The following is a 27,314-nucleotide window of genomic DNA, read 5'->3' on the forward strand; positions in this document are numbered from 1 at the left end:
TTTCCTATAAGCAAAATAGGCACCCTATGATTGTTTTTCACAACAGGTATAAATTCTTTGTATCACTTTTAATAACTTTCAATAACACATTTAGAGACTGATTATACCATTAGTGCCTTCCTGCATTGGATAGTAGGGAACATATTGGCTAAGCCAGACTGTCCTGAAACCTTGTTACCCAGGAGATACCTGGCTGGCCCTGTCCAGTGATGGCCAATATTATCTGTTGCATCAGAAGTTGCATGAGTGAAGTCCTGGTCATGTTAGGGCTTTCCATAACTTGATAAGACCTTATCTTAAGTAGGTGTGTAACCATCATTATAACCCAAATATATGTCCTATGAGGAAATGGGGGAGACTTTTGAAGCCATACTCACTGATGACTGATGGTATCATGTATTCCTGCTGAAATATTGCAATAAAATGGAGTTTATTGCAATAAAATGGAGTGACATTAAGAAAAAAAAGAGGTAGTAAGGAACATAAAGGCAGAAATACAATTGATGTTTGTCTATTGAACTTTTACCCAGCAACCTCGCTAAATTCTCTTATGAAATCTAGTATCTGTAGACACTAGAATAGTAATAATGTCATAATGTCATTAATAATTATAATGTCATCCAAAAAAATAACAACTTTACTGATACTTCCTGATTCTTACACTTTTTGCTTGTATTTTAATGCCTAAGACCTCCATTACAGTGTTGAATAGGTTAGAGCAGTATACATGACTTATTTCCAATTCCAGAGGCAAAGCTTTTTAAATTGCAGTTTAATATTTGTTGTATTTTTTTTTTAAGATTTTATTTATTTATTTGACAGAGACAGAGATAGTGAAAGCAGGAACACAAGCAGGGGGGAGTGGGAGAGGGAGAAGCAGGCTCTCCGCCGAGCAGGGAGCCTGATATGGGGCTTGATCCCAGGACCCTGGGATCATGACCTGAGTCAAAGGCAGACGCTTAATGATTGAGCCACCCAGGGGCCCCAATATTTGTTGTATTTTTAAAATACTTTTGTCATATTAAGAGAGTTCATTATTTCTAGTTTTGTAGGATTTTGTATTACACATAAATATTGTATCATATGAAATGTTTAGATGATCATGATTTTTCTTATTCCATTAATGTGTTGAATAACATACCTGAAATAGTATTCCTGGTATAGTCCCAGCTAGGCTATGCTTTACTATCTCTTAAAATTACTGGATTCAGTTTATTAATATTTTGCTTAGAATTTTTGCATCTATATTCAGTGATATTGGCTTGTAATTTTCTTTTCTTGTAATATCCTTGACAGAGGTTGATATTAAGGCTATGCTGGCTTCCTAAAACTAGCTGGAAAGTATAACTGTCTTTTGTATTTTCTGAAAGTGTTTGCTTTTATTTATTAAGAATTCGAATTCATCATTAAGGCCATTTTGGCCAGGAGTCTCTTTGTGGAAAGATTCTTACTTATTAGTTATATTCTTTTTTTTTTTTTAAGATTTTATTTATTTATTTGACAGAGAGAGGCACAGTGAGAGAAGGAACACAAGCAGGGGAAGTGGGAGAGGGAGAAGCAGGCTCCCCGCTGAGCAGGGAGCCTGATGCGGGTCTTGATCCCAGGACCCTGGGATCATGACCTGAGTCGAAGGCAGACGCTTAATGACTGAGCCACCCAGGTGCCCCATCTTGGCACAATCTTAGCATAGAGTGACTAGGACTTTATGAAAAATATCTTTAGAAGCCTGAGAATAACACTAAGGATTCAGTTTTCAAGTTAGACTCACAAGAATCAGAGATTTTACCCCATATCAAACTTCACTTAAAAAATTTAAAGGTACAGTTTATTGTGAAATATAGAGAGATGGAGAAGTCTGAGATCCCCAACATAGCTCTCCAGAAAAGATCTGAATCATATCCATGACCTTCTATACTCCCGCTTGCCTTGTCTGCTTGTACAACTTATTAACTTCTCATAAAATGATTCTTGAATTTTGTATGACTGAAGTTTTTAGACTATATGTATTGCATTATTGCTAGTTTTACTATATAATGATGAGGATAATTTTCTACCATTTCCTGAGGAGCATAGGGCACAATTTAATCAATTAATCAATTAATATGTATGGCCACCTAGTTTTTCCTGTTGCTTTTGGTGGCTTAGTATCTCCTGGTTAATTTCAAGAAGCTTAAATGTCACTTGGGACTATTCTGAATCCTTTGGCTGCCTTGAGATTTCCAACACAAAGTAGGAAATCCAGGAGTCACCTGCCTTGGGCAAATATGATGAACTTGGACCAGAAGAATACTAGGTCCAATGAAGACTCACTTTCCACATTCTTGCCACAAAGTCTGCCATATCTACCTCCCACTTTCCCTCCAGTCCATGGCCCTCTCTTCTCCAGATTATAAAAACTTCCTTCCATTTGCATTTTAGCATCCAGGTTTGGTGGAGGAAAGCCAATTGCTTTATACCTGAATTCTTATCATTGCTGAGTTTTACTGTGCTTACTATTTACGGGAGTAACTAGAGATAGAGTTTTAAGTGGGGTTCTAGGTCTGGAAGGAATGGTTCCATGAAAGTGATGGAAGGGGAAATGGATTTTGGCTTTTAATTTTATCTTTGTAAGTTATGCTAGGCTATCTCCTTTCTGTATACATCAAATAAGTAAGCTTTACTACTCAGCTTTAACATCTGCAAACTTCAGAGAGATTACAGAAACTCTAGCTCTACTAGCTATGAGTGGTAAGACAAATTATATAAACTCTTTAACCTGAAATTTCCTTATCAATGGAGGATAATATTGCTTATTTCACATAGTTAATGAGATATGTGTATATAATGTTTAGCAAAACAACTAGCACAAAAGCTCAAGTATATGTTAGATGTTAATGTGATTATTTACTATTATTATTACTCCACATGTTTACCTTATATTTAAGTATAATTTTTATATTCTCATGTATATAATTACAAGTCAGTAATCTATGATCATTTGGGCTTTTATCATCTCCTCCACATTGTTTTTTTTTCTTAAGGATATACAGAAATTGTTAGTTTTTGCTCTTAGATTTTTAGTGATTTCTTTTAGCAATAATCGCGCCTTGGATAAACCTCATTGGCTACGATACTGCCACTGCGCAAAGCTGAGATTTTTAGTGACCTCTTACTAGGAATGCGTGGGGCTAGAAAAATGAATGGAGAATGGTCATTCAGTCATACATCTCCTGGGGACTTGGGTGTATAACATACTGTAGCACAGCAATAAAGAACAATGGCTGCTTTCAAGATGTTCATAATTTACCAGTTGGGAATAAAAGTTTTTAAAAAGCACTTTTATCGTTGGTATGAAGTTTACAACAAAAAACAAGTATATGGCTATAAAGAGAAGGATATTAACCATTGACTTCAAATATTTCCTTAAATTATGTACACCTAGTTACAAAAGATGTTTCAATCACTTAAGACAGTTATAATATGTATAATCAAGTCCTGTATGTAGAAAATATTTTATATATGTCAGTGTTTAGGCTTAACAGGATGATGTATTTAACTGTACTACTAATGATTGGAAAAAAAAAACTAAGTCATTGAAAAGGCATACACTATTAAAATGCCAAATTATCTTACAACAGTGCCTTTCTACTCTTGACAGTGAAGAGTTCATGTCAGTCATTTTTGTACAATATGCAACACCATAATCTGTTATGTTCCTTTGTTCAGAAAATCTATTGAAGACACAGTAGAATATGAACCCCAACAACCTGATGATTCTCACAATATAGCTATCCATGTTAAAAAAGCACGTGGTGGCCTTACTTTATATGAGCCCAAAAAATTAGAAGAGAAGTTGGTAGAATTCCTGGATATTTTAAAGAAATTGTAAGTATTTTTAATATATTACTTCTTGTAGTTGAATAATACTTTTGAATATCTCCACTTTTTTTTTTTTTTTAAGTTAGTTGCTTTCAGGTAAGTGTGCTTTAATTGTATTCTACCATTAGTGATTGATTCGGGAGAGGTAGAAATACTGAAGACTGTTTCTAGATGAATGCAGTCTTCATCAATTCCATCTTCATGGCATACATATCATGGATATATTGATAATATATCCAACTGTGGCACATTTTAATTTTAAGTTGCAAGCAAAATAGATGTTATTTTCTGATTGTGTTAAATCAAAATTATGTTTAAGATTTCATCAGCTTATGGTTACTTGTCAGCGCTTCACAGCATTTAAACTGTCTTCCCCATCACAGAGGCTTTAAAATGAACTTACCTCATATTCTTTTTAACTTCTTGGAAGACATTGTACTATGATTGGGACACAACTGCCTGAAGGAGAAGGAGAAGAAGGAGAAAGGAGGGCTTAAATTTAGGTGGAGGCTGGTTTCCAGAGATGATATTGGATTTGTGAGTAAAATTAAAGTTGAAATGAGACCTTGGGAAACTATGATAATAGAATAAGGATTGACAACACACACACACACACACATACACAAAATGAAGAGAAAGTGTCAAGACTAGAATTGTGCCCAAAATAAAGACCAGTAGCATGGAATGAGAAAATAAAAATCTGGCATTTATGTTTGGAGAAGTCTATTCTATAACACTCTTCTTCAAAATTGTCATTGCAGAGGCGCCTGGGTGGCTCAGATGGTTAAGCGGCTGACTCTTGATCTCAGCTCAGGTTTTGATCTCATGGTCCTGAGTTCATGCCCAGCGTGGAGCCTACTTGAAAAAAAAAATTATCATTGCAAATTTGAGAAAATATGGTGAGAGCTTCCAGGAAATTTGGGAATAGTCAGATTTCTGATACTTTTACTTACAACAACATCAATGAAATAAACACAGCAAATACTAGTCCCTTTATAAGAAAGTAGGTGTGAGGGAATTGTAGAGAAGGAAATTATAACCACCTGCCATATAGGGGTATAATTAAACTGGTAAGCTGCAGAAATAGAAAATTCAACGAGAATGTATTCAGTGATTATGTTAAAAATATACTTTGGTAGAAAATCACTAAAGCACCAAAAGTTATTGGAGCTATAGCCACTTTCATTCCATTAAACCATAATGTTGACAAAAATTGTGTTGGATTAAATTTTTTAAGGTCTGGAAACCTGTGAATTACTCACTGCTGGTTTCAGATTGTGCTGGGCTGCAGGGTTTTCAATGGGGGTAATCTTTGTCTTTCTGAAAAATAACAAAGTGGCACTTCCCAGATAACAAAGGTTCTTAATCTAAGATGCAGGAGGAGCTCAAGTAGCTATGGTTCTCTGGCAAGGTGTTAAAATACTAAGAAGTAAATGTAGGTTGAAATTAGGATGGAAACTACAAATGGATAAAAACCCAGTACCGTGTTAGCAATAGACTGAAGCAGGAGCCATGGTAGAAGGCTCTCCAAACACAGGGTAGAATAGACAAAGAATCTACTGCTGCATCCTTATGTGGACCTCCATGGAGTCCATTTAACAACCAGTCTCCAAATACCCTAGACGATAGATGTTGGGAGAGCGGCAATTTCCAGAACCCACTCCCTCACTCACGTGTGAGAGAATGGGTGGGTAGGTGGAAGAGATCCTGAAGTTCGCCAAGCTCCCACTTCCAGTGGCTCAGAATTGGACAAGTATGACTTCAAAATGAAGGTAGCAGGTCTTGACAGCTGCCCATGGGTGGGGCTGTGTCACTCACTGAGTTACAAGGGCAGAGTATATGAGAAGGGAACTCATTTTTATGTTTAATATTCACACAAGGCTTTAATTTCTATACATAAAAATTCTGATTCATCCTCATATCAATGCTCTGAAGTGGATATGATAAGCTAGTCAGTAAAAGAGCAGTGAATGTGCTAAGTCCACAATCTGTATTTGTTCTTCTACAGACATGGCTTTTATCTTCTTGTCTCCTTGGTACACTATTGTATTCGTTTTCCATTACTGTGTAACAAATTATCATAAACGTGGTGGCTTAAAACAACATCCATTTATCATCTCTCTGGGCAAGGGATAGTTGGGTCCTCTGCTCATGTCTCACAAGGTTTCAATCAAGGTGTTCGTGGAGCTACATTCCTTTCTGGGGCATGAGGTCCTCTTCCAAGCTCGTAAATGTTGGCAGAATTTAGCTCCTTGTAGTTGTAGGGCTGAGGTCCCTACTTTCTTCCTGACTCTCAGGTAGGGCCCATTTCAGCTCCTAAAGGCCTGCAGATCCTTGCAGAATCACCATCTCTCAGACCTTCCCACAACATGGAAGCTTAAATATTCAAAGCTAGCAAAGAAGATTCTCTCTCTCCTATTCTGCTAAGATGAAGTTTTATATAACCTAATCAAGGACGTGTATATCCTATCACCTTTGTCATATTATACTGGTTAGAAATGAATGTTGGTTTTGCCCCCATCCCCAAAAACTCTGGTAGAGGGGATGCGTGGAGTGCCCTTAGGGTATGTTAGCCATATTTAGTAACATTGTAAGTCTCTGTGACTCAATCACATTTGCAGTGGGGCTGTATGCTTTATGTACTCAGACAAAGTAGTTCAACTAAAATCTGTTTATTGATGAATAAGTTGTCACCCCTGTAGCCCTCTTTATCTCTAATTGAACTGTGATCAGATTGATGCGCTGCCTTAGTGATGTGATTTAACACATTTTCCCTAAAAGTCTCCAAAAGTCTACCTTATGCTTTCTAAAATTCTTCACTTTGTTATCCTGCCTGAAATTTTAACAAATAAATTTTGAGTAACAGTAGCCTCTTTTTAAAGAAATGCAAATATGCATGGCAAGATTAAAAAGCTGTTGCTTAGAGGTACCTGGGTGGCTCTGTTGGTTGAGCATCTGACTGTTGATTTTGGCTGGGGTCATGATCTTGGGGGCATGCGATCAAGCCTCGCATTGGGCTCTGCGCTCTGAGTGTGGAGCCTGCTTGAGGATTCTCTCTCTCCCCCTCTCTCTCTCTGCCGCTCTCCAATAGCCCCCCCACACACACTCATGCTCACACACTCTCTCTCTCTCTCTCAAAAAAAGAAGAAGCTATTGCTTATTGATAACTTGGTGAGATTTGGCTTAATCATATTGATTACTTAACTTCTATTTTAATTCAGCAGCTTTGAGTAAACAGTACTAGGTGGGAGGAATGATAAATGATTTTGAAACATTAAACATTAGAAATGGCATTTCTGGGAGATGTCTTCAGAGAGGTGGGGTTTGATAACTAAAGGATGCTGTGTAATTGGGAAGTATGTGTGGAGAACAAACTGAGAGGGAAAGATGAGAGATAGAAAAAAGAGTTGGGAAACTTTCTGTTAAATTTTTTGTTTTGGATTGTAACCAACAGAAACTGATTCTGGTTAATTAAAACAAACAAACAAACAAACAAACAGGGTAGGGGAAAGAAAGGAAACCAATGGAAGAATATTGGATAGCTCCCCAAATACAAGAACTACTAGATACTGGAGATGATATGAACTAGAGCACCTCTGGATGTCCCCTCAAGATACAACACTGGACTCGGGGCACCTGGGTGGCTCAGTTAAGTGTCTGCCTTCGGTTCAGGTCATGATCCCCGAGTCCTGGGATCGAGCCCTGCGTTGGGCTCCCTGCTCAGTGGGGAGTCTTGCTTGTTCCTTTCCCTCTGCCCCTCCCCCAGCTTGCGTGCACTTGTGCTTTCTCTCTCTCACAAATAAATAAATAAAATCTTTTAAAAAATATACAACACTGGACTCCATTGGCTATAAGTATTTTTTTTTTTTTTTTAAAGATTTTATTTATTTATTTGACAGAGAGAGACAGCGAGAGAGGGAACACAAGCAGGGGGAGTGGGAGAGGGAGAAGCAGGCTTCCCGCTGAGCAGGGAGCCCGATGGGGGGCTCGATCCCAGGACCCTGGAATCATGACCTGAGCCGAAGGCAGACGCTTAACGACTGAGCCACCCAGGCGCCCCTATAAGTATTTTTGATTGGGAGTTTTTAGGCTCACACTTTAGTTTCAGGGATAAGGAGTCAGATTGTTGTAGTTTGTTTTTGTACCCACCCCTTGGATAAATGCTGAGGGGCAATACACTTTTATTGATAGTTTTACTGAGTTTACATTCAATTGGTAAGGGATAGCATTTCAAAAGAGAAAGTATTTTAGAAGGAAGGGGAAATGGATCATGAATAAACAACATCAAAGCTTATGAATTAAAACATGACTTAGAATTTTAATTTATAATTTTACTGACTTAATATTTTGCATCCATTAATTAATAAATTCAACATATACTTTTGAACTCCTGTATATGTTTCTGGCAATGTTCTTGGTATTGGGACTTTAGTGGTGGACACACAATATCTTTGCCCTCATGGGAGCTTATATTCTAGTGTAAGAGAGAGAGATAATAAATACATAGGTATTGGGGTGCCTGGGTGGCTTAGTCATTAAGCATCTGCCTTCGGCTAGGTCATGATCCCAGGGTCCTGGGATCGAGCCCCACATCGGGCTCCCTGCTCAGCAGGAAGCCTGCTTCTCCCTTTCCCACTCCCCCTGCTTGTGTTCCTGCTCTCACTAACTCTCTCTCTTTCTCTCAAATAAATAAATAAAATCTTTAAAAAAATAAAAAAATAAACACATATGTATTACATCAGTTAGTGATAAATGCTAGGAAGGAAAAACTCTATGCAGAATGAGGGGATAGGGTATGATGAAAATGATCAGAAAAGTCTTCTCTAAAAGGTGACATTGATCAGATAATTTCATGAAATCAGAGAGCTAGCCAATCAAGTATCTTAGAGAAATGCATTACGGCAATGCAAGAGCCCAGGATGGCAACATGTTTTGTAAATTGAAAAAGAAAAATTTAGCAAGGAGGCCAGTGCTATGAAAATGCATGAGTGAGGGGACAAGGTGGAAATGAGGCTTTGGAGGTAGCCAGGAACCAGATCATCACCTAGAGTCCTGTAGGCCATGGTAGGTTTTTAATCTTGCTGTGACTGGCAAATTGGGAGTGACACGTTATGATTTAAATAGTATAGGTCATGTGTGGAGAGCTGACTGTGGGTGCAGGAGATTTAGGGTGACCTCAGGAGGCTATGTGGAATTGGTCTCGGTGAGAGATGACTGTAGCCTGAATTCTGTGTTAGGGAGTTCAGTCTGACATATAAAACTTGATTTTATTTATTTTTTTAAGACATGAGCAGTTTTCAATTGATAGTCCTGGAAGCATATCATATTCTTTGCTCAACTTGACCACTAACAGCCAGTATGCTGGACAAATGATCTAACACTCTCACTTGTTTGTATTTGATTACACTGCCTATAACAGTGACCAGCTTTTAAAATGCAATTATGGATTGCTTTGGTAAAAATAATTGGTTTCTTTATAAGTGACTAATTTCTGAAAAGAAAAGTGACATGCATGTATATTTGTGAGGGTCGTGGAAAGGGTAGGAGAAGAAACAAACTTATAAATGAGCTGTGAAAAACAGTTTAAGATCCTTTGAGAAAACTTGGCCCAGTTGTGTTTTCTCCTACTTTCTCCAATTAAAGATATTTCCTTTGAGGGAATGAGGCATCAGAAGATCATTATGTTTCAGTGGAGCCGTGATGCAAAGCTCTTCTCAGGAATGACTCAGAGGAATTGCTCCCTGGAAGGACATGAGGATTTTTGCTTTTTAGATTCAGGCTGCTTAAAATCCAAATGCAATATGGTTCTTACACTGTTGTCTTCCAGTGAAATGGCATATAAGATGAGGAATTGTAATCTCAAACTATATTTTAAGGCTGTATGCTGATGAGAGAAAAATACTTTGTGGGGTTAATTCTGTTAAAAATACAGGGTTTGGATAAAAACTGACTGATTAGGGAGGGGGACTTGCCTCTAGAGAAGAAAATCTTTATTTGAAGCTAAAAGGGAACATAGGTTAATAAAGAATGGTGTGAATATTACAAGTAATTTAAATTTTTGACAGAAAACAGTGATCATTTACGATAGAAGATTGGAACTAAATGTACACCTGAAACTAATATAACACTTATGTTAACTATACTGGAATTAAAATTAAATTAACTTAAAAAAATAAAATAAAACTCATAGGATCCAACTCATAGGATCATTGTTGTGAAACCTAAATGAAGTTAAAAATGTAAAGCCCGGTGCATATTACCTAGTCTGTCATACATGGTACACACTGTACAAGTCAATCTTCCCTTTGCCAAAGGATCTTACATTTCTTGATACGTTTTCATACAAAAGATTTTACTCTGTTCTTGCTATATTTGAGTATAAAAGGATTCCTAATGTCTTAGAATAACAATGTATCCCATTTTTTTATTTCTTCAAGAAAGGATGCAAATTTCTCTTACAGTTTATTAATAAATAATGCCTATTAATTATTTATTATATTTACATTAGTTTACAAAGTTGCCAGTAATATTTTCATACTGAAGTTTCAGAAACTAGTATTTGGTCACAAATTAACTAGTATTTTAAAAATGATATTTTTTATGCTGTTCTATTATTTGGAAATAAGCAAATATCTTCTATTACAATGTTTCTTGCAAAAATTTTTTTTTCACTGTGCAAATGTCTTAGTTCATTTGGGTTGCTCTAACAAAAATACCATAGACTGGTGGCTTTAAACAACAGAAATTTATTTCTTACAATTCTGGAGGCTGAAAAATCTAAGATCCAGGCAGATTCTGTGTCTGGTGAGGACCCTCTTCTTGGTTCATAGATGGCTCTCTTGCTGTGTCCTCACATGAAGGAAGGGGTGAGAGTTCTTTGGGGTCTCTTTCTAAGGGCACTAAATTAGGTATTCTGAGACTCAATTCCAATGCGTGGAGTTGTGGGGGTTCACACACCAACCAGCAAGGTGTTCAAGAATTCAGCTCAATTCTGACACTCTCCAGACAGAGCATCAGATTCCACAGATTAAGGATTCATTCCTACAAGACTGTGTCTCCCCATCCCCTGATGCTTGTGACAAAGCCCAAGCAGTTACCTGTCCTTCTAACCAACTGGCTAGAAATCACAGATTTCTATAACTCCCTTTTTTGGGTTTGATTAATTTGGTAGAATGGCTCACGGAACTCAGAGAAATATTTTACTTACCTGATCACTTATGAAAAGATATAACAGGAACAGCCAGATAAAAGAGGTGCATAGGACAAGATATATGGGAAGGGGCATGAAGCTTTTATGCCCTCTCAGGGTGGGCCACCATTCTTCCCAAATCTCTTGTTCACCAACTTGGAAGCTCTCCAAACCCTGTCCTTTTTGGTTTTGCGGGAGTTTCATTACAAAGTCATGATTGGTTAAATCATTGGCCATTGGTGATTGATTTGATCTCCAGGCCCTCTCCCTCCCTGGAGGTGGGAAGGGTTGGGAGTTTGGGGGAGGGGGTGTGTGGACTGAAAGTTCCAACCTTTTAAAACCAACCTTGGTTCTTTTGTTAACCAGCTCTCATCCTCAGGTTGGGTCCAAAAGTCACCTCATTAATAACCAGAGACACCTTTGTCAATCTTAACACTAAGGAAATTCCAAGGGTTTCGGGAGCTGTGAGCCAGGAACTATGGATGAAGACTAGATATATACTCAGATGACCAAATTTATATTTCTTATAAATGACAGTATCACAGACACTAATCCCATTTCATAAGTGCTCCACTCTCATTACCTAATCATCTCCCAAAGGCCCTACCTCCTAACACTGTAACATTGAGGTTTAGAATTTTAGCATATGAATTTTGGGATGACACAAACATTATGTCTATAATAAGTTGTATATTATTTCAACATAGATGTGAATGTTAAAGCTGTGACTTCTTATCTTGAGTGACTATTTCATTTTGCATTTCAAGTTAGAATCTTTTTTTTTCATGGAAATATTTTACTAATTATTTGGTATAAGTACTTATTATATTAGATTTATAAATGTAATAGAAAGCAGAGATCGTGCACTGAGAGATCAGAATGAAATGACTCTAATGGGTTTTTTTGTTAGGCATTGTATTATAGATATAATAAGACAATGGAATATAATGTCTTTAAAAAATATTTCTTGTAACAATTGTTTTCTGAAATTATCACAAAAATGCAAGTTTTTGTTAGAAATATTATTTATGGCCTTACAAAGGACATTACTTGCCTTCCTAATGTAATTACTTATTCACAAAGTCATCTTGAAAGTTCTAACTATCAAGCAAGGTGTCTTAGTTTTCTATGTATAAAATTGTGCATTATATGTACGGGAAGAATGCTTTTGTACTCTTGATTTGTTATCTACTGGCATAAAGAACTGTTTTGGAGAGACTTAGGAAATCAAGTCTAGGCCCAAGTAGTACTATATCTAGAAACTCTTGGAAAGATTTGGTTGTTTCTAGTAGAGTGTAGGTCTGCATGGTCACTGTTGTCTAAATGTCAAATCTTGGGTCTAATTGCAGAGAGGTAATAAACTATTTGGTGGTCTTTAAAAGCTTGAAACATGATTCCTTATTTGTCTCTCCTTCTGTTTCATCCATTAAACACATATTCTTGCAAAACAGCAGTTTAATTGGTTTCCTATTCAAGGTTGACATGATAAGCGTGTGGCTTGCACATACCTTGATTCGGCTAAAGAGTGTGTGATAATATTCTGTAATGTGTTTGCAACATTCATTTATGGTTCTCAGTGGATTTGAGACTCTACCGCCTATCTCATAGTCTGCATGGAGTTTAGTTTCAAAATGAGCCACTACATTTGGTTTGCTGTACAGCAAGTTACTCCATCAGCATATGGTTCAGTGCTCTTTCTTCTGCATTAGATTCTGTCAACAAACCTGACCTGAAAACTATATTGGCAAAAATTTTTCTTTGAAGCATTTATTTTCTATGTGTTTAGTAATAATTATTGTGCCTAAAATTTTTCACACATTACTTCTCTACTGTTTGCTTTTTGATGTTACAAATTTAATAATTTTAGACTTAGTTCCTATTTGTTTTTAATTTTTTTGCATTTAGAATTCTTATTTGAAAGCAATGGAACCTGATTGTTCAGCTAAGAGGAAGTATTAAATTTCTGGTTATTTATGATGATTTCCTTGAAATGGAATTACTAGTGTGTAAAAGAGTACAGATAATGTTAAGTATTCTTGATATTTTTAGCCACATTTATTTTTGGAAAAAGTGAACTAATTGATATTGCCCCTAGCAGTGAACATTCGCTTTAAAAAAAAAATTCAATTTCATAGAACAATGACAAAAGATATCACATAATTATTTTAATTTGTGTTTCTTCGCTTCCTTCTTGAGCTGAATTTTTCTTCATTTGTTTATTGGCTATTTGTATTTATTGTGTTGGTGTGAGCGATCTGATCATAGCCTTTACCCATCTTTTCTATTGTACTTTAATTATGTATTGTTGATATAAAGAGCTTTATATGTATTATAGATATAATGACATAGTACCATTTATGGAATGGAGAATAAATACTTCAAAAAAGGATTTTGTCCAACATACATACTTCCCCAATATATATTTGCAGGTCATGCTAGATTTTGACAAATGTCAAATGTAGATACGTAGCATATCTTATTAACAGTTTTATTGAAGCATAATTTACATAAAATAGAATGCGTATTTTAAATTATACTATTTGATATGTCTTGGCACATGTATACATCTATGAAACCATCACTACAATCAAGATAATGAACATATCCATCATTCCCAAGAGTTTCCTTGTGCACTTTATATTCCTTTTTTCTTCCCCAACCTTATATCCCACCCCCTGTCCTCAAGCAACCACTTAACTGCTTTCTGTCACTATAGATTAGTTTACGTTTCCTAGAATTTTTTATAAATGGAATGATAGAGTACATACTATTTTTTAGTTTGGCTCTTTCACTTAGCACAGATATTTGGAGATTCATCCATGTTGTTTTGTTTATCAGTAGTTCATTCTTTTTTTTTTTTTTTTTGTCCTGAAATAGTAATGTGCTATATGAATACACCACAGTTTATCTATTCATCTATTTATGGACATTTGGGTTGTTTTAGGCTATTACACAAAGCTGCCGTAAACATTCATGTACAAGTCTTAGTATAGGTGTTTGCCTTCACTTCTCTTAAGTAAACACCTAGAAGTAGAGCATCTTGATCACGTGGTTAGTGTATGTTAAACTTTTTAAGAATTTGCCAAACTGTTTTCCAAAATTCTTGCACCACTAGACATTCTCACCATCAGTTTATGAGAGTTCCAGTTTCTCTACATTCTTGCCAAATCTTGCCAAACATTTCCTAGGTACAGCATCAAAAGCATGATTCATAAAAGAAAACTTAGTAAATTAGAGTTTATCACAATTTAAGTATTTCTGCTTTTTGAAACACTCTGCTAAGAGAATGAAAATATTTCCAAAGCATGTATCTAATAAAGGACTTTCCACAAAATATAAAGAAACCTCAATATTTGTGCAATTGTTTTCCCATTCTTAAAATGTGCAAAATATTTGCACAAATATTCCACCAAAGAATATATGACAAGTAAGTACATGAAAATATCAACATCATGATCATTAGAGAAGTGCAAATTAAAATCATGATATATCACTACATACCTATTAGAATGGCTAAAATGTTAAAGAATGGCCTCTGTATAAGTTTAAGATATATAGCATAATGACTTGACTTACATGTATTGTGCAATGATTGCCACAATAAGTTTAGCTTATATCTGTCATCTCAAATAGATACAAAAAATGATTTTTTCTTTGTTTTGGGAAGTTTTAGGATCTACTGTCTTAGCAACTTTCAAATGATTGTATTTTCTAACCAAGTATTGTAAGTATATGTGAAAGTTATTTCATTAAATTTATATATATTTGTGACTGGCTGCCTTAGTGAACTCATATTAATTTCAGTATATTTCAAAATGACTTTCTTTTAATTATTTTTAAGCCCACGATACTCTCCAGGAATAATGATCATTTATCTGCTTTCAAAGAGATATATTTCATTTTCATTTATTATTTTAATGCATTAAAAATAATATTACACTAGTATTAAATAAGTAATTGTGGGAACAGTGAACAGCTTTTTCATGTATTTTGTTTTAATAGTATGCCTCTAGTGATTTACTATACCATGTGATATTGGCTCTTGGTTGAAGGGAGAAAACATATTTTAGAGTAGAAGCATTCTTGTCAAAATGTATTGAGTTAGAAACCTGGCTTGCAACTTGCTAGATATGGGATCATAAATAATTTGTCTAACCTGAGTTTCTTTATTTTTAAAAAAGGTGGTAAATATATCTAGTTCCCAGGGTTTTTAAGAAGCTTAAAGAGATAGTGCTCATGAAGTGCATAAATTATAATGTTTTGCACATAGTAGGTGAGATACACACATATGCATATGCACACACACACATCTTCTCCACACTGCTCTATGTGCCAGCAAGATGATCTTTATAAACTCTAAGCTACTCTTCCTGGACATCTTTTCTGGTTGTATTTAGTACAATAGGAGACACTAGAAGATAACAACGGATGGAAACAGACTGAGGACTGTTATTCCTTTGAGTCCTTCTTCCCAAATAGACAGGATTGGCTGTGTCCTTCTACCAAATGCTGTAGTACCCCCCTTCTACAACTACAGCCCTTTCAGCATATCAAGGATCCCTCCTTTCCCAAGTACCGTCGGTCTATGGTAGTAACTTCCTGCTGAACCTGTCCCCAGTTCCAGCTACTGGTCCTTCACTCCCTTGTAGACTTCCCTCAACCCTGTCTATATTTCTGTAAATAAGCCCTTCATTAAAATCCTCTTAATGATCTCTTCTGAGTATGTAATCTCCTTCCTGTTGATGCAATATATACATTGTTTTATGTAATTACACATAACATTTCCAAACTCCCCAGAGTACTATACCAGAATCTTACTTTTTGGCCCCTTTCTACTCTATATTGTGCTATAAGCCCCATTTATGCCTGATCATCTGTAGTTTTCTGACTGGGCTACTGTTTCATGTGCTTATGCTAATGCTTTTCCCTCTACTTTGAACCCATTCACTTTTCAACTTATTCTGTGAAGCCTTTTTACACCAGGTAAAAGTCTACAATTATTTGTTTGAGCCTCTATGGGCAGACATCTATATAAACTCTTGTCTTAGTACCAGAATAGTTTATTTGCATGGCCAAATGTTAAACTTTTGTTATTAAACTATAATCTCCCTAAAGGGTGGGGACTTGTCTCCTCATGTGTAGCATATAGTTCTTAGCATACAGTAGGTACTGAGGAAATTTTTACAGAATAAGTGAACCCAGTTTTATTATTAGGAGTTAATTCATATAATCTATGTTAGACTTGAAATGTTGTGGAGAAGATTGTAAGCTACCGTGATTCAGAAGTTACGTTTCCTCACAGTGAGTGAGCTGTCTGGTCCAAGTTGATAGCCTCTCTGGGATGCAGTGACTGGGGTGGGATTGGAGTGTGTTTTATGCCATACTCGCTGTACACATTTCTTCATTTCCTTAGTAGTGGAGTGAAAATAGGTCTTATGTGTTTTCACTGCCCTGACATGTTTTTCTTTCTGAGTTGACGCTTTGTTTTATAATACTAGGTGAAATTCCATAGAGTTTAAATAGACAGGGATTAACTCTTCTCCTGATAGAATTGAGGCAGATGGTGGGAGTTTTGAGGAAACTTTAATTATTCACTTTTTTTAAAAAAGATTTTATTTATTTATTTGAGAGAGACACAGTGAGAGAGGGAACACAAGCAGGGGGAGTGGGAGAGGGAGAAGCAGGCTTCCTGCTGAGCAAGGAGCCTGATGCAGCCTCGATCCCAGGACCCTGGGATCATGACCTGAGCCGAAGGCAGGTGCTTAACGACTGAGCCACCCAGACGCCCCATTCACTTTTTTAAAAAAGCAGTAATCTGCTAATTTCTGGTAGTACTTGATACCATGGATTTTTTTTTTTTTCTCCATAGGCCACTTAGAACACAGTAGGGCATTAATAAACATTGCACAAATAAGGATTCAGTATTCTGTTTTTGTTTTGTTTTGTTTTCTTTGTTTTGTTTTTAAAGTGGAAAGTGTACTCCAAATAATTATTAAGAGGAAAGGAAATGTTTTGTCTCATAACTCTAAACATTCAAAGGTATAATTGGACTGTTTTATAGAAGAGAAAATAGTAGTGGGATCAAAACACATATGAAACAGTACTCAATCTCAGTAGTCATTAGGGAAATATAAATTAAAATTATAATGAAATACCAGTAAATGCCCATCAGATTGAAAAATTTAGAAGTGGGACAATACAAAATTTTGGCCAGGATGTGGACTTCTTATATACTGATTTTGAGAGTATAAATCAATACAATCACCTTGCAATACATTTAGTGTTACCTGATATAGTTAAACATTCACATAATTATAATCTACTCCTATGCATAGACTACAGAGCAACTATTGCCCATGTAGGTACCAAGAAGCATATCTAAGATTATTCGCAATGGCATTTTTTTACTGAAATGTTGTAAACCTTCTAAGTGTCCAGTAGCAGTAGAATGGATATAAATGGTGGCCTATCCACATAATGGAACACTATATTATAGTGAATGAATAGACATTCATTACCACTAATCTAATTTACAGGAAGCCAATCTCCAAATTGACCTTCATGTGTCAGTGACATTTATGTTTCAGTGTGGGTGGATGAGCTTCCTCTTGAGGAAACAATAATAACAAGAAAGTCTTTTATTTCCTAAAAACATAAATAAGACATGAGATAATCTAGACAGTGTATTTGGAACAATGTTGTGTCTAATTCAAAGTTAAAATTGCCCAGTGGCTTATATTGGAAATTTGATTTATAAAATATAGATTTAGTATTCCTAGTAAGTAAGTGCGTCTCTGTTTCCATTTCACAGTGTAGACACAATAATCCCTGTAACCCACCCTAGTTTTTATGTTTGTAAATGGCATGCTTTTTATTTTAGCAACGTATATTCTGATTTTAGCCCTCTATGTAGCAAATAAATATTCTTTTGTAGAAAAAAGTGCAATCTCTACCACAGCCTAGGTATATTTAGAAGTTGAGTATATACAGTGAACATTCTAAGTAATGAATCACATAATGTAATTTTCATCTTTTTTTCATTTACAGAAGTGTTAAGATTGCGTCTTCAAACCAATTCAAATTTAGAATCTATCAATGATTTATTAATTCACAAAATCAAATAAAAAATCAGGTTACATTTTCCCTTTGTAGTCTCCATTGCCTTTATCATTAATCACTGAAAAACAAGTGTATTTCTTTTCTTGTGTATTTGTAATATGGGAAATATATTTTTCCTTAGTTTAAATAAGAAAATGTCAGAATGGAAACTATAATAAATAACACTGAGAAACTAATTTTAAATGATTACTCTCCTAGAAATATTTCTTAATAAATAGATATTTCAGATAAATTAGCTCTTCAGTGTAGAAAAGGCTTTTTTTTTTTTTTTTAATTGGAAGTAACCTGTCTCCATATAGGAGGTCCAATGGGGTGTGTGCTTTTAAGGCCATTGTCTATGCTAGGTGTGTTCTCAGAGCCTCAGCTTGGACCACCTACTATCTGCTTCTCAGGTTAACTGCCATTTTTTACAGGGTAACAAGGTAATAACAATGTGGCGACATGCTAGATTCTTCCAGTGTTGTTGAAAAATGTAACAATTTATGGTGCCTGACAGAAAAAGCTTTTTGATTGAATTACTCTACTTATAATAAACAGTTGTGCTTCCATAAACACATATTATTCAATTTTTGCTATTTTAAGTGATTTTGATACTTATAAGCTCTAAAAGGTAGATTTATCAACAGCTTTCAAGTATTTGCCTTTATTTTCTCCTATGATTACCTTTTTTGGGTTGTTTTCACACTTGAGACTAGAATTTGTAACATTGGAAATGTATCACTTTAAAGAATGAGGCAAATCAAACAATGTATCAAGAAGAATTACTTCGGGTATGGTATGGTGAGTAGTTCCCTGACCCCCAAGTTGCTTGGGGCTAGCTCTCAGCTGTCATCTCTGAGCAAGTGAGCTATCCAGCCCAAGCTTATGCCCTGTCTCTGGCATGCAATGATGGGGCAGTGTTGGAGACTGTTTTATGTCCTGTTTACTTTGTACATTTCTCTACTTCCTTAGTGAATGTCTAACTCACTGCCCAACATTTGTATCTCAATGTGGGCTTATTTTCCGATTTTCAACACATTTTGAAAAAGTATAAAAAGTTCATTAATTTAGATACAACACCTAAGACATGATCCAAGAAAGAAACTTCTGCTTTGAGAAAAACAATAAAACTGGACAGCTGCATGCAAAAGAATGAAACTGGACCACTTCCTTAGACCATACACAAAAATAAAATGGATTAAAGACCTAAATGTGAGACCTGAAACCATAAAACTAGAAGAAAACATTGGCCTTAGCAACATTTTTCTAGATACGTCTTCTGAGGCAAGGGAAACAAAAGCAAAAATGAATTATTAGGAGTACACCAAAATAAAAAGCTTTTAAAAAGCAAAGGAAATGATCAACAAAATGAAAAGGCAATGTGCTGAGTGGGAGAAGATATTTGCAAATGATATATCCGATAAGGGGTTAATATGTAAAATATATAAGGAGCTTACACAATTCAACACCAAAATGATTAAAAAATGGGCAAAGGATTTGAATATATATTTTTCCAAAGAAGACACGTAATTAACCAATAGACACATGAAAAGATGCTCAACATCACCAATAATCAGGGAAATGCAAATCAAAACCATAATGAGATATCACTTTTTATCTGTCAGAATGGCTAGAATTGAAAAGATAAGAAATAACAAGTGTTGGGGGGGATGTGGAGGAAAAGAATCATTGTGCACTGTTAGTAGGAATATAAATTGGTGTGGTCACTGTGGAAAATAGTATGAAAGTTCCTCAAAAAATTGAAAATAGAAGTACCATATGATCCAGGAATCTCACTACTGGGCATATACCTAAAGAAAACAAAAACACTAATTCAAGAAGATATATGCATCCCTGTGCTTATTGCAGCATTATTTACAATAGCCAAGATACAGAGGCAACCCAAGTGTTCATTGACAGATGAATGGATGAAGATGTGGCATACATAACAATAGAATATTATTCAGCCATAAATATGAATGAAATCCTGCCTTTTGCAACAACATGGATAGACCCAGAGGGTATTATACTAAGTGAAATAAGTCAGACAAAGACAAATACCATATTATTTCATTTATGTGTGGAATCTTAAAAACAAAACAAAGAAACAAACAAACAAAAAAAACCACACTCTTAAATACAGAGAACAAACTGGTAATTGCCAGAAAAGAGGGGAGCCGGGGGCATGGATGAATTAGGTGAAAGGGATTAGAGGTACAAACTTCCATTTATAAAATAAATAAGCCATGGAAATGAAAAGTACAACATTGGGAATATTGTCAATAATATTGTAATAACATTGCATAGTGACATGGTGACTGTGCTTATTGTTGTGAGCACTTAGTAATGTATTGTTGAATTAATATATTGTAGAGCTGAAACTAATATAACAGTATGTTAATTATGCTTCAGTTAAAAAAAAAGACTTCTCTGAGAAAGATAATATCAAGATAATGAGAAGACAAGTCATAGGCTAGGAGAAAATATTTGCAAAAGATACATCTGATGAAGGACTATAAGATAAAATATACAAAGAACTCTAAAATTCAACAATAAGAAAACAAAAAAATAGATTTTTAAAATAGGCCAAAGACCTTGACACCTCACCAAAGAAGATATACGTATTGCAAATAATCATATGGAAAGATGGCTCCACATCATATGCCATCAGAGAAATGCAAATTAAAACAACAATGAGATGTCACTACACACCTAATAGAGTGGCCAAAATCCAGAACACTGGCAACGCCAAATGTTGGTGAGGATGTGGAATAACAGAAACTCTCATTCATTGCTGCTGGGAGTGCAAAATGGTAAAGCCACTTTGGGTGGTTTTAAGAAACCACAGTTGGGTCGTTTCTTAGAAAACTCCAACAAACTTTTACCATACAATCCAGCAATTGTGCTTCTTGGCATTTACCCAGAGGAGTTGAAAACTTATGTCTACACAAAACCCCACACAGGGATGATTGTAGCAACTTTATTCATCATTGTCAAAACTTAGAGGCAACAAAGATGTCTCTCACTGGGTGAATGAATAAATTATAGTACATCCAGACAATGGAATATTATTCAGTCCTAAAATGAAATGAGCTATCAAGCCATAAAAAGACATGGAGAAAACTTAAATGCACATTACTAAGTAAAAAAATCCAACCTGAAAGCCTACATACTATATGATTCCAACCATACAGGATTCTGGAAAATACAAAAGCAAGGAGACAGTGAAAAGATCAGTCATTGCCAAGGGTTGGGTAGTGGGGAGGGGTTAACAGATGGAGCATAGAGGATTTTTAGGGCTGTGAAAATACTCTGTATGATACTATAATGATGAATACATGTCATGATGTATTTGTCCAAACTCAGAACGTATACCAAGAGTGAACTCTAATATACGGCATGGATTTTGGGTGATTATGATGTGTCAGTGTAGGTTCATTAATTTTAATAATTTACCACTGTGGTGGGGGATGTCGATAATGTATAGAGGCAGAGGTAATATGGAAAATCTCTGTACTTTCCGGTTAATTTTGCTGTGAACCTAAAACTGCTCTAAAAAAATTAAGTCTCTAAAAAAAATTAACCAGGTGAATACACAGTTAACATGCTACAGTAAACTAAAATTAATTTTAGTAAACTAAAAGTTTATTTTAGAGATAAAATTTATTTTAATAGCTTTGTATATATGTCATACGTATTATGGAATCATTAAGAGCCTAAAGGGATTGCTTAATTTTTTGGTTACACTTTACTGTGTTTTATGGAGCAAATTATTTGCTCTAGTGTTATTAAGGGATTTGAAAAGATCTCAGGATATAGCTAATAATAAAAGTTGACATTTATTGAGCTTTACATTTGCTATTGCTTTTGATATTCACAACAATCGAATTAGGTGGGAGTTTTTATTTCCCCCCATTTTAACAGATGAAGAAACTGGGATTTGGATCTAGGACTTGGTATGGGGACTTAGATTTGGAACTCAAATTCAGAATAGTGTGACAGCAAAGCCTCTGTCGTCAACTACTGCAGTATATGTGCTTGAATATTAGTGATCTGCAGAACTTTTATACACGTAAACTATTTTCTCCTGTAGAGGTGGGGGACAGTCACTGACTCCTGGTTGCCTCTCCCCAGGTCTGGTATGATGGGGCTTGTGTGAGCAAATGGAGACAGCATGTGTGTTTTAATATGGCCTTTACTGTAATACCATCAAGGTCCCCAAGGAGTCACAGCTAGGAGGGTTTATAGTTAATCTCCCAGCTTATTTAACCTCCTGACTGAGAAGTTTCCCCTCAGACCCAGCGGCATCTATTCTCTAAGTAGGTCCTAATTTTTCCTGGTGGGGAAGTCGTGATTGCATTCCAGTATGGCTCCTCCACCACAAGCAGCTTCTACAGTTGAGAGCAGCTCAGGAGCAAAAGCGGATAATAGAGTTTAATGTTCCTCGTTAAGCATGTTCCTTTTCCTAAAGTGCTGAGAGTGAGCCCAGAGTGGATTCAAGATTCCTTTCCTACACATTCACATTACAACACAAAGGCAAATATATTCCATAAATACTGAGTAGATACAGTTGATCATTGTTATCTGTGATAATTATGGTCTATAGTCGCTGCCAGTACTGACCATTACTCATAGGGGAATACAGGGTTAGGTCCTTGTACTTGTGAGCCTGTAGTCACATTTTCCTCAACTGATCAATACATATCCTTGTTTTACATGGGATCCTTTTAGAGACATCTACTTACTATATATTGTTGAACTTATGGCTATCAACACTATAATACTATAATTTATGCCTGAATGAAGCTTATCTAACACATGTATTTTCTCTATAAGACATATCACAGCCCTCTTATGCTTAGGAACACCAGATGGCACTTCAGCATTATGTCTGTGGGCCATTTCACACCATGAAATCACCAAGAAAAAGCACAAAAAATGTGGAGAACACAGCACTAAGTAAACCCTGAGAAGGACACTTTCTTATAAATGTGGAAGTTGAAGAAAAGCAGTATATTGTCTTGTTCAACTTCAACTGGGGTCGTGTGTGTTGGGAGACTCAGGTTTTTGCCTTTCCATGTCTCTATGAATCACTGTGAAACCACCACAAATAAATTTTAGTGAGTAGATGAATTAAAAAATACAGAACTCATGAATAATGAGAGTCAACTGTATATTACTGACACCATGCTTAATTTTGTAATTACTGTATTGTAAACCCTCTGAATGAATTGCAAGTGTGTATTTTTGGAGCTGCTTAATACTGAAACATATCAGCCAGTGTGGGACTTTTCCAACCAGTTGTTATACCCTTTCACCTATACCTAGGCAGATTTCTGTTTGCAAATGAGTCTTGCTTTGTCCTGGATCCTCAAAGCTTCCCACAATCCATCCCTGTGTAACTGTTTTTGATTGGAGTATGATTTGATGAATCTGTAAAATGGAAAACGACTTTCCCATCCCATTCCTGACCTTTATGCCCACTATCTGTGGAGACTGCCGTCATTTTTAATCACAAGAGCTATCTTCTTTCAATAACAAAATGTCCCTGTCATTGAAATAATCAACTCTCTGAGCTTCATTTCCAATTAAAGTCTGCTTTTGGAAGAGTGACTGAGGGGTGGGAGAGGTGGCACATTCTAGGCTCCTTTTTGCATTTATTGACTACCTCTTTTTTTTTTTTAAGATTTTATTTTTAATCTCTATACCCAGTGTGGGGCTTGAACTCATGACCCAGAGATCAAGAGTCACCGACTGAGCCAGCCAGGTGCCCATGTTGACTACCTCTTTTGCCTTTTCTCTCTCACCCAAAAGCTAAAGATTCGGGGTCCAGGGGAAGGGGGGATTAGGAGGAAATGCAGTCTTGGGTGACTAGGATTCTACTGATCTGGACTTGACTTCTGGTTTGGCAACTTCTCTGTGCTGGTAATTTCCTTTTGGAGCTTTTGAGAGTTTGTCAGATATTTTCCTACTGGGAATTTCCATTTGCAGTTACAATTATGTGAGCAATGGTTCTATTAACTATCTGTTGTTGCTTCCAAACGTCAGTCAAACTTCTTGACGCTCTACCTGAGGTAGAGCTCTTAACTCCTGTCTGATTCCCTTCTAAGTGTCTTCTCACTGTATGGAAAGAAAATCATATGTTCTTTTTTTTTAAAGTTTTAATTTTAATTCCAGTAGAGTTAACGTATGGTGTTATAGTACTTTCAGGTATACAATATAGTGATTCAATACTTCCATATATCACCTGGTGCTCATCACAACAATGTACTTTTTTAACCTATTTAACCCATCCCCCCACCCACCTCCCCTCTGGTAACCATCGTCTATTCTCCATAGTTGAATCTGTCTCTTGTTTTTTCTCTTTCTTTCTTCCCCCCCCTTCTTTACTCATTTGTCTTGTTTCTTAAATTCCACATATGAGTGAGATCATATGGTATTTGTCTTCCTCTGACTGACTTATTAAACTTAGCATAATACTCTCTAGCTCCATTCATGTTGCTGCAAATGGCAAGATTTCATTCTTTTTTTATGGCCGAATAATATTCCATTGTATGGCTATACCACATTTTCTTTATCTATTCACCAATTGATGGACACTTGGGCTGCTTCCATATCTTGGTTATTTTTAAATAATGCTGCTATAAACATAGGGGTGCATGTATCCTTTTGAATTCTTTTTGTGTTTTTGTATTCTTTGGGTAAATACCCAGTAATGTGATTGCTGGATTGTAGGATAGTTCTATTTTTAACTTTTTGAGGAACCTCCATACTGTTTTTAGAGTGGTTGCACCAGAAAAATCATGTGTTCTTTATTTCAAAGCACAGCTTACCCTGCAAAGTAATTTGGTCTCTTTGCCTTTGCCCTGGCCCCAGGTTGAGAGCCTAACCTCTTGCTTTTAGGTTTCTTAAGCACATATCAGAGACCAAACCCTTATTTCCTCAAACTTCAAAGGACACATATAAAACTCTCGTTTGATCTTTTGAAGTCCTTTTCACTTCGCTTGAGCTGAAAGTGGATATTTTCTCCCCTTACCTATGGTGGGGAGAAAGGAGTAAATACTCCAGTGATGTTCTTCAAAGCATCTGTTTCATTCTGTTATTGATTATACATGGACATTAGCCCTCAGTGTGAGAACCACAGCACAGTTACTTAACATGTTCTATCTGTGAATTGTACTACATTGCTTTGCAAAGTGGCACCTATTATTTTGTTAGCTTTAGGCTGAATTTTATCTTTTTTTTTCTCATTTTTGTTTACTAGGAAAAGCTCATGGGTGCTATAGTCATCAAATATTTAAGTTCTTTATTTTTTATTTTATAAGGGAGATAGTATAGCTAATGAGTGGTCTTTGAAGCAAGACAGTCTAGATTCAAGTGAGTCTAGATTCAAGTGGGACTTTGAGCAATTTTATGATCTCATTATATATTAGTTTTCTCATGTGCAAAGTTGGGTGAATAATAGGACCTTCCTCATAATGTTGTTGTGAAGATAAATTAACACTTGAAAACATTTAGAACAGGCTTGTCACATAGTAGACACCCAAGAAATAGTAGTTATGCTCAAGTATATTTTACAATTGCTTTTATATTTGAATAGCATCTTGGCTGATGTAATAATCTTAGATCTCACTTTCATTTTTTAGAACTTTTTAACATTGTTCCATCATCTTATGGCATTTAATGTTTCTCTGTAGAAATTTAATGTTGCCTTATTTATTTTTCTCTTTTGTGGGTAATTTGTTCTTCCTGCCTATATTCTAGAATAATTCTTTATCTTTGAAATTCTTTATTATAACTAGGGTAGGTCTCAATATTGGACATTTTATTTCTTTATTTATTTTTAAAGATTTTATTTATTTATTTGACAGAGAGAGTGAGAGAGCACAAGCAGGGGGAGCGACAGAGGGAGAGGGAGAAGCAGGCTCCCCGATGAGCAGGGTGCTCGATTTGGGGCTCAATCCTAGGACCCTGGGATTATGACCTGAACTGAAGGCAGATGCTTAACCAACTGAGCCACCCAGGTGCCCCAATATTGGACATTTTAAAATCAAATTTTCCTATAATCTGCATGTATTAGGGTTCTCTAGAGAAAGGCCATCAACAGGATCTATAGAAAGAAAAAGGAATTGGCTTATGCAATTATGGAGGCTGAGGAGTCCCATGATCTGTGTCTACAAGCTGAAGAACTAAGAAAGCCACTGGTGTAATTCAGTGTTGGTCTGATGGCCAGAGAAACAGGAGCATCCAGAGCAGATCAATGTCCCAGTTCAAGCAGTCATTTGGGAAGGGGGGGATTCCTCATCCCTCTGCCTTTTGTTTTATTCAGGCCTTGAACAGATTGAATGATGCCCACCCAGACTGGGGAAGGCAGTCAACTGAATCCATAGATTCAAGTGTTAATTTCATCTAGAGACACTCACAGACATACCCAGAAAGAATATTTAATCTGGGTACCCTGTGGTTAGTCCAGGTGACACATAGAATGAACTATCACACTGCTATTCTTTTTTTTTTTTTTTAAAGATTTTATTTATTTGACAGAGAGAGAGACAGCGAGAGAGGGAACACAAGCAGGGGAACACAAGAGGGAACACAAGCAGGCTTCCCATGGAGCAGGGAGCCCGATGCAGCGCTCGATCCCAGGACCCTGGGACCATGACCTGAGCCGAAGGCAGACGCTTAACGACTGAGCCACCCAGGTGCCCCTCACACTGCTCTTCTTTGAGGCTTCATAATTAATACATTTTAAGAAAAAAATATTTTTTTGCATTTTATCTGTTCCTCGTGTTATGTTATTTTTCTGGTTGACTTATTCATATTTCTTTAGTTTTCACCTTTTCTTTTTTGGGGAGGAGAATTTGTAGCTCTACACTACCTGTATAGGTGCCATGCTATTTCTTTTCCTCTTAACCTTGTGTGAGCAGATCAGACAAAGTGGTATATTTGTGCTCTGCTGGAGCCTGTATGATTTTTTTTTTAAGATTTTATTTATTTGACAGAGAGAGACACAGCGAGAGAGGGAACACAAGCAGGGGAAGTGGGAGAGGGAGAAGCAGGCTTCCCGAGGAGCAGGGAGCCCGATGCGGGGCTCGATCCCGGGACCCTGGGATCATGACCTGAGCCAAAGGCAGACGCTTAACGACTGAGCCACCCAGGTGCCCCATGG

At 36.2% G+C, this 27,314-nt stretch overlaps 1 protein-coding gene and 1 non-coding gene across 2 annotated transcripts in view; one reads left to right on the forward strand and one right to left on the reverse strand.

Moving 5' to 3' along the window:
• The window catches only part of CNBD1 (cyclic nucleotide binding domain containing 1), a 400,860-nt gene that overhangs the window by 56,507 nt on the left and 317,039 nt on the right, over positions 1 to 27,314 (forward strand). The window contains exon 4 of the mRNA XM_032421749.1: positions 3,706 to 3,864. Within this exon, the coding sequence (XP_032277640.1) occupies positions 3,706 to 3,864 (159 nt within the window). The remainder of the gene's footprint in view (positions 1 to 3,705; positions 3,865 to 27,314) is intronic.
• On the reverse strand, positions 2,994 to 3,130 carry LOC116643295. The gene has a single exon (XR_004301516.1). It is a non-coding gene; the product is annotated as a U4 spliceosomal RNA (small nuclear RNA).

Source organism: Phoca vitulina, unplaced genomic scaffold (assembly GCF_004348235.1).
Source record: "Phoca vitulina isolate PV1807 unplaced genomic scaffold, GSC_HSeal_1.0 scaffold25, whole genome shotgun sequence".
Classification (NCBI taxonomy): domain Eukaryota; kingdom Metazoa; phylum Chordata; class Mammalia; order Carnivora; family Phocidae; genus Phoca; species Phoca vitulina.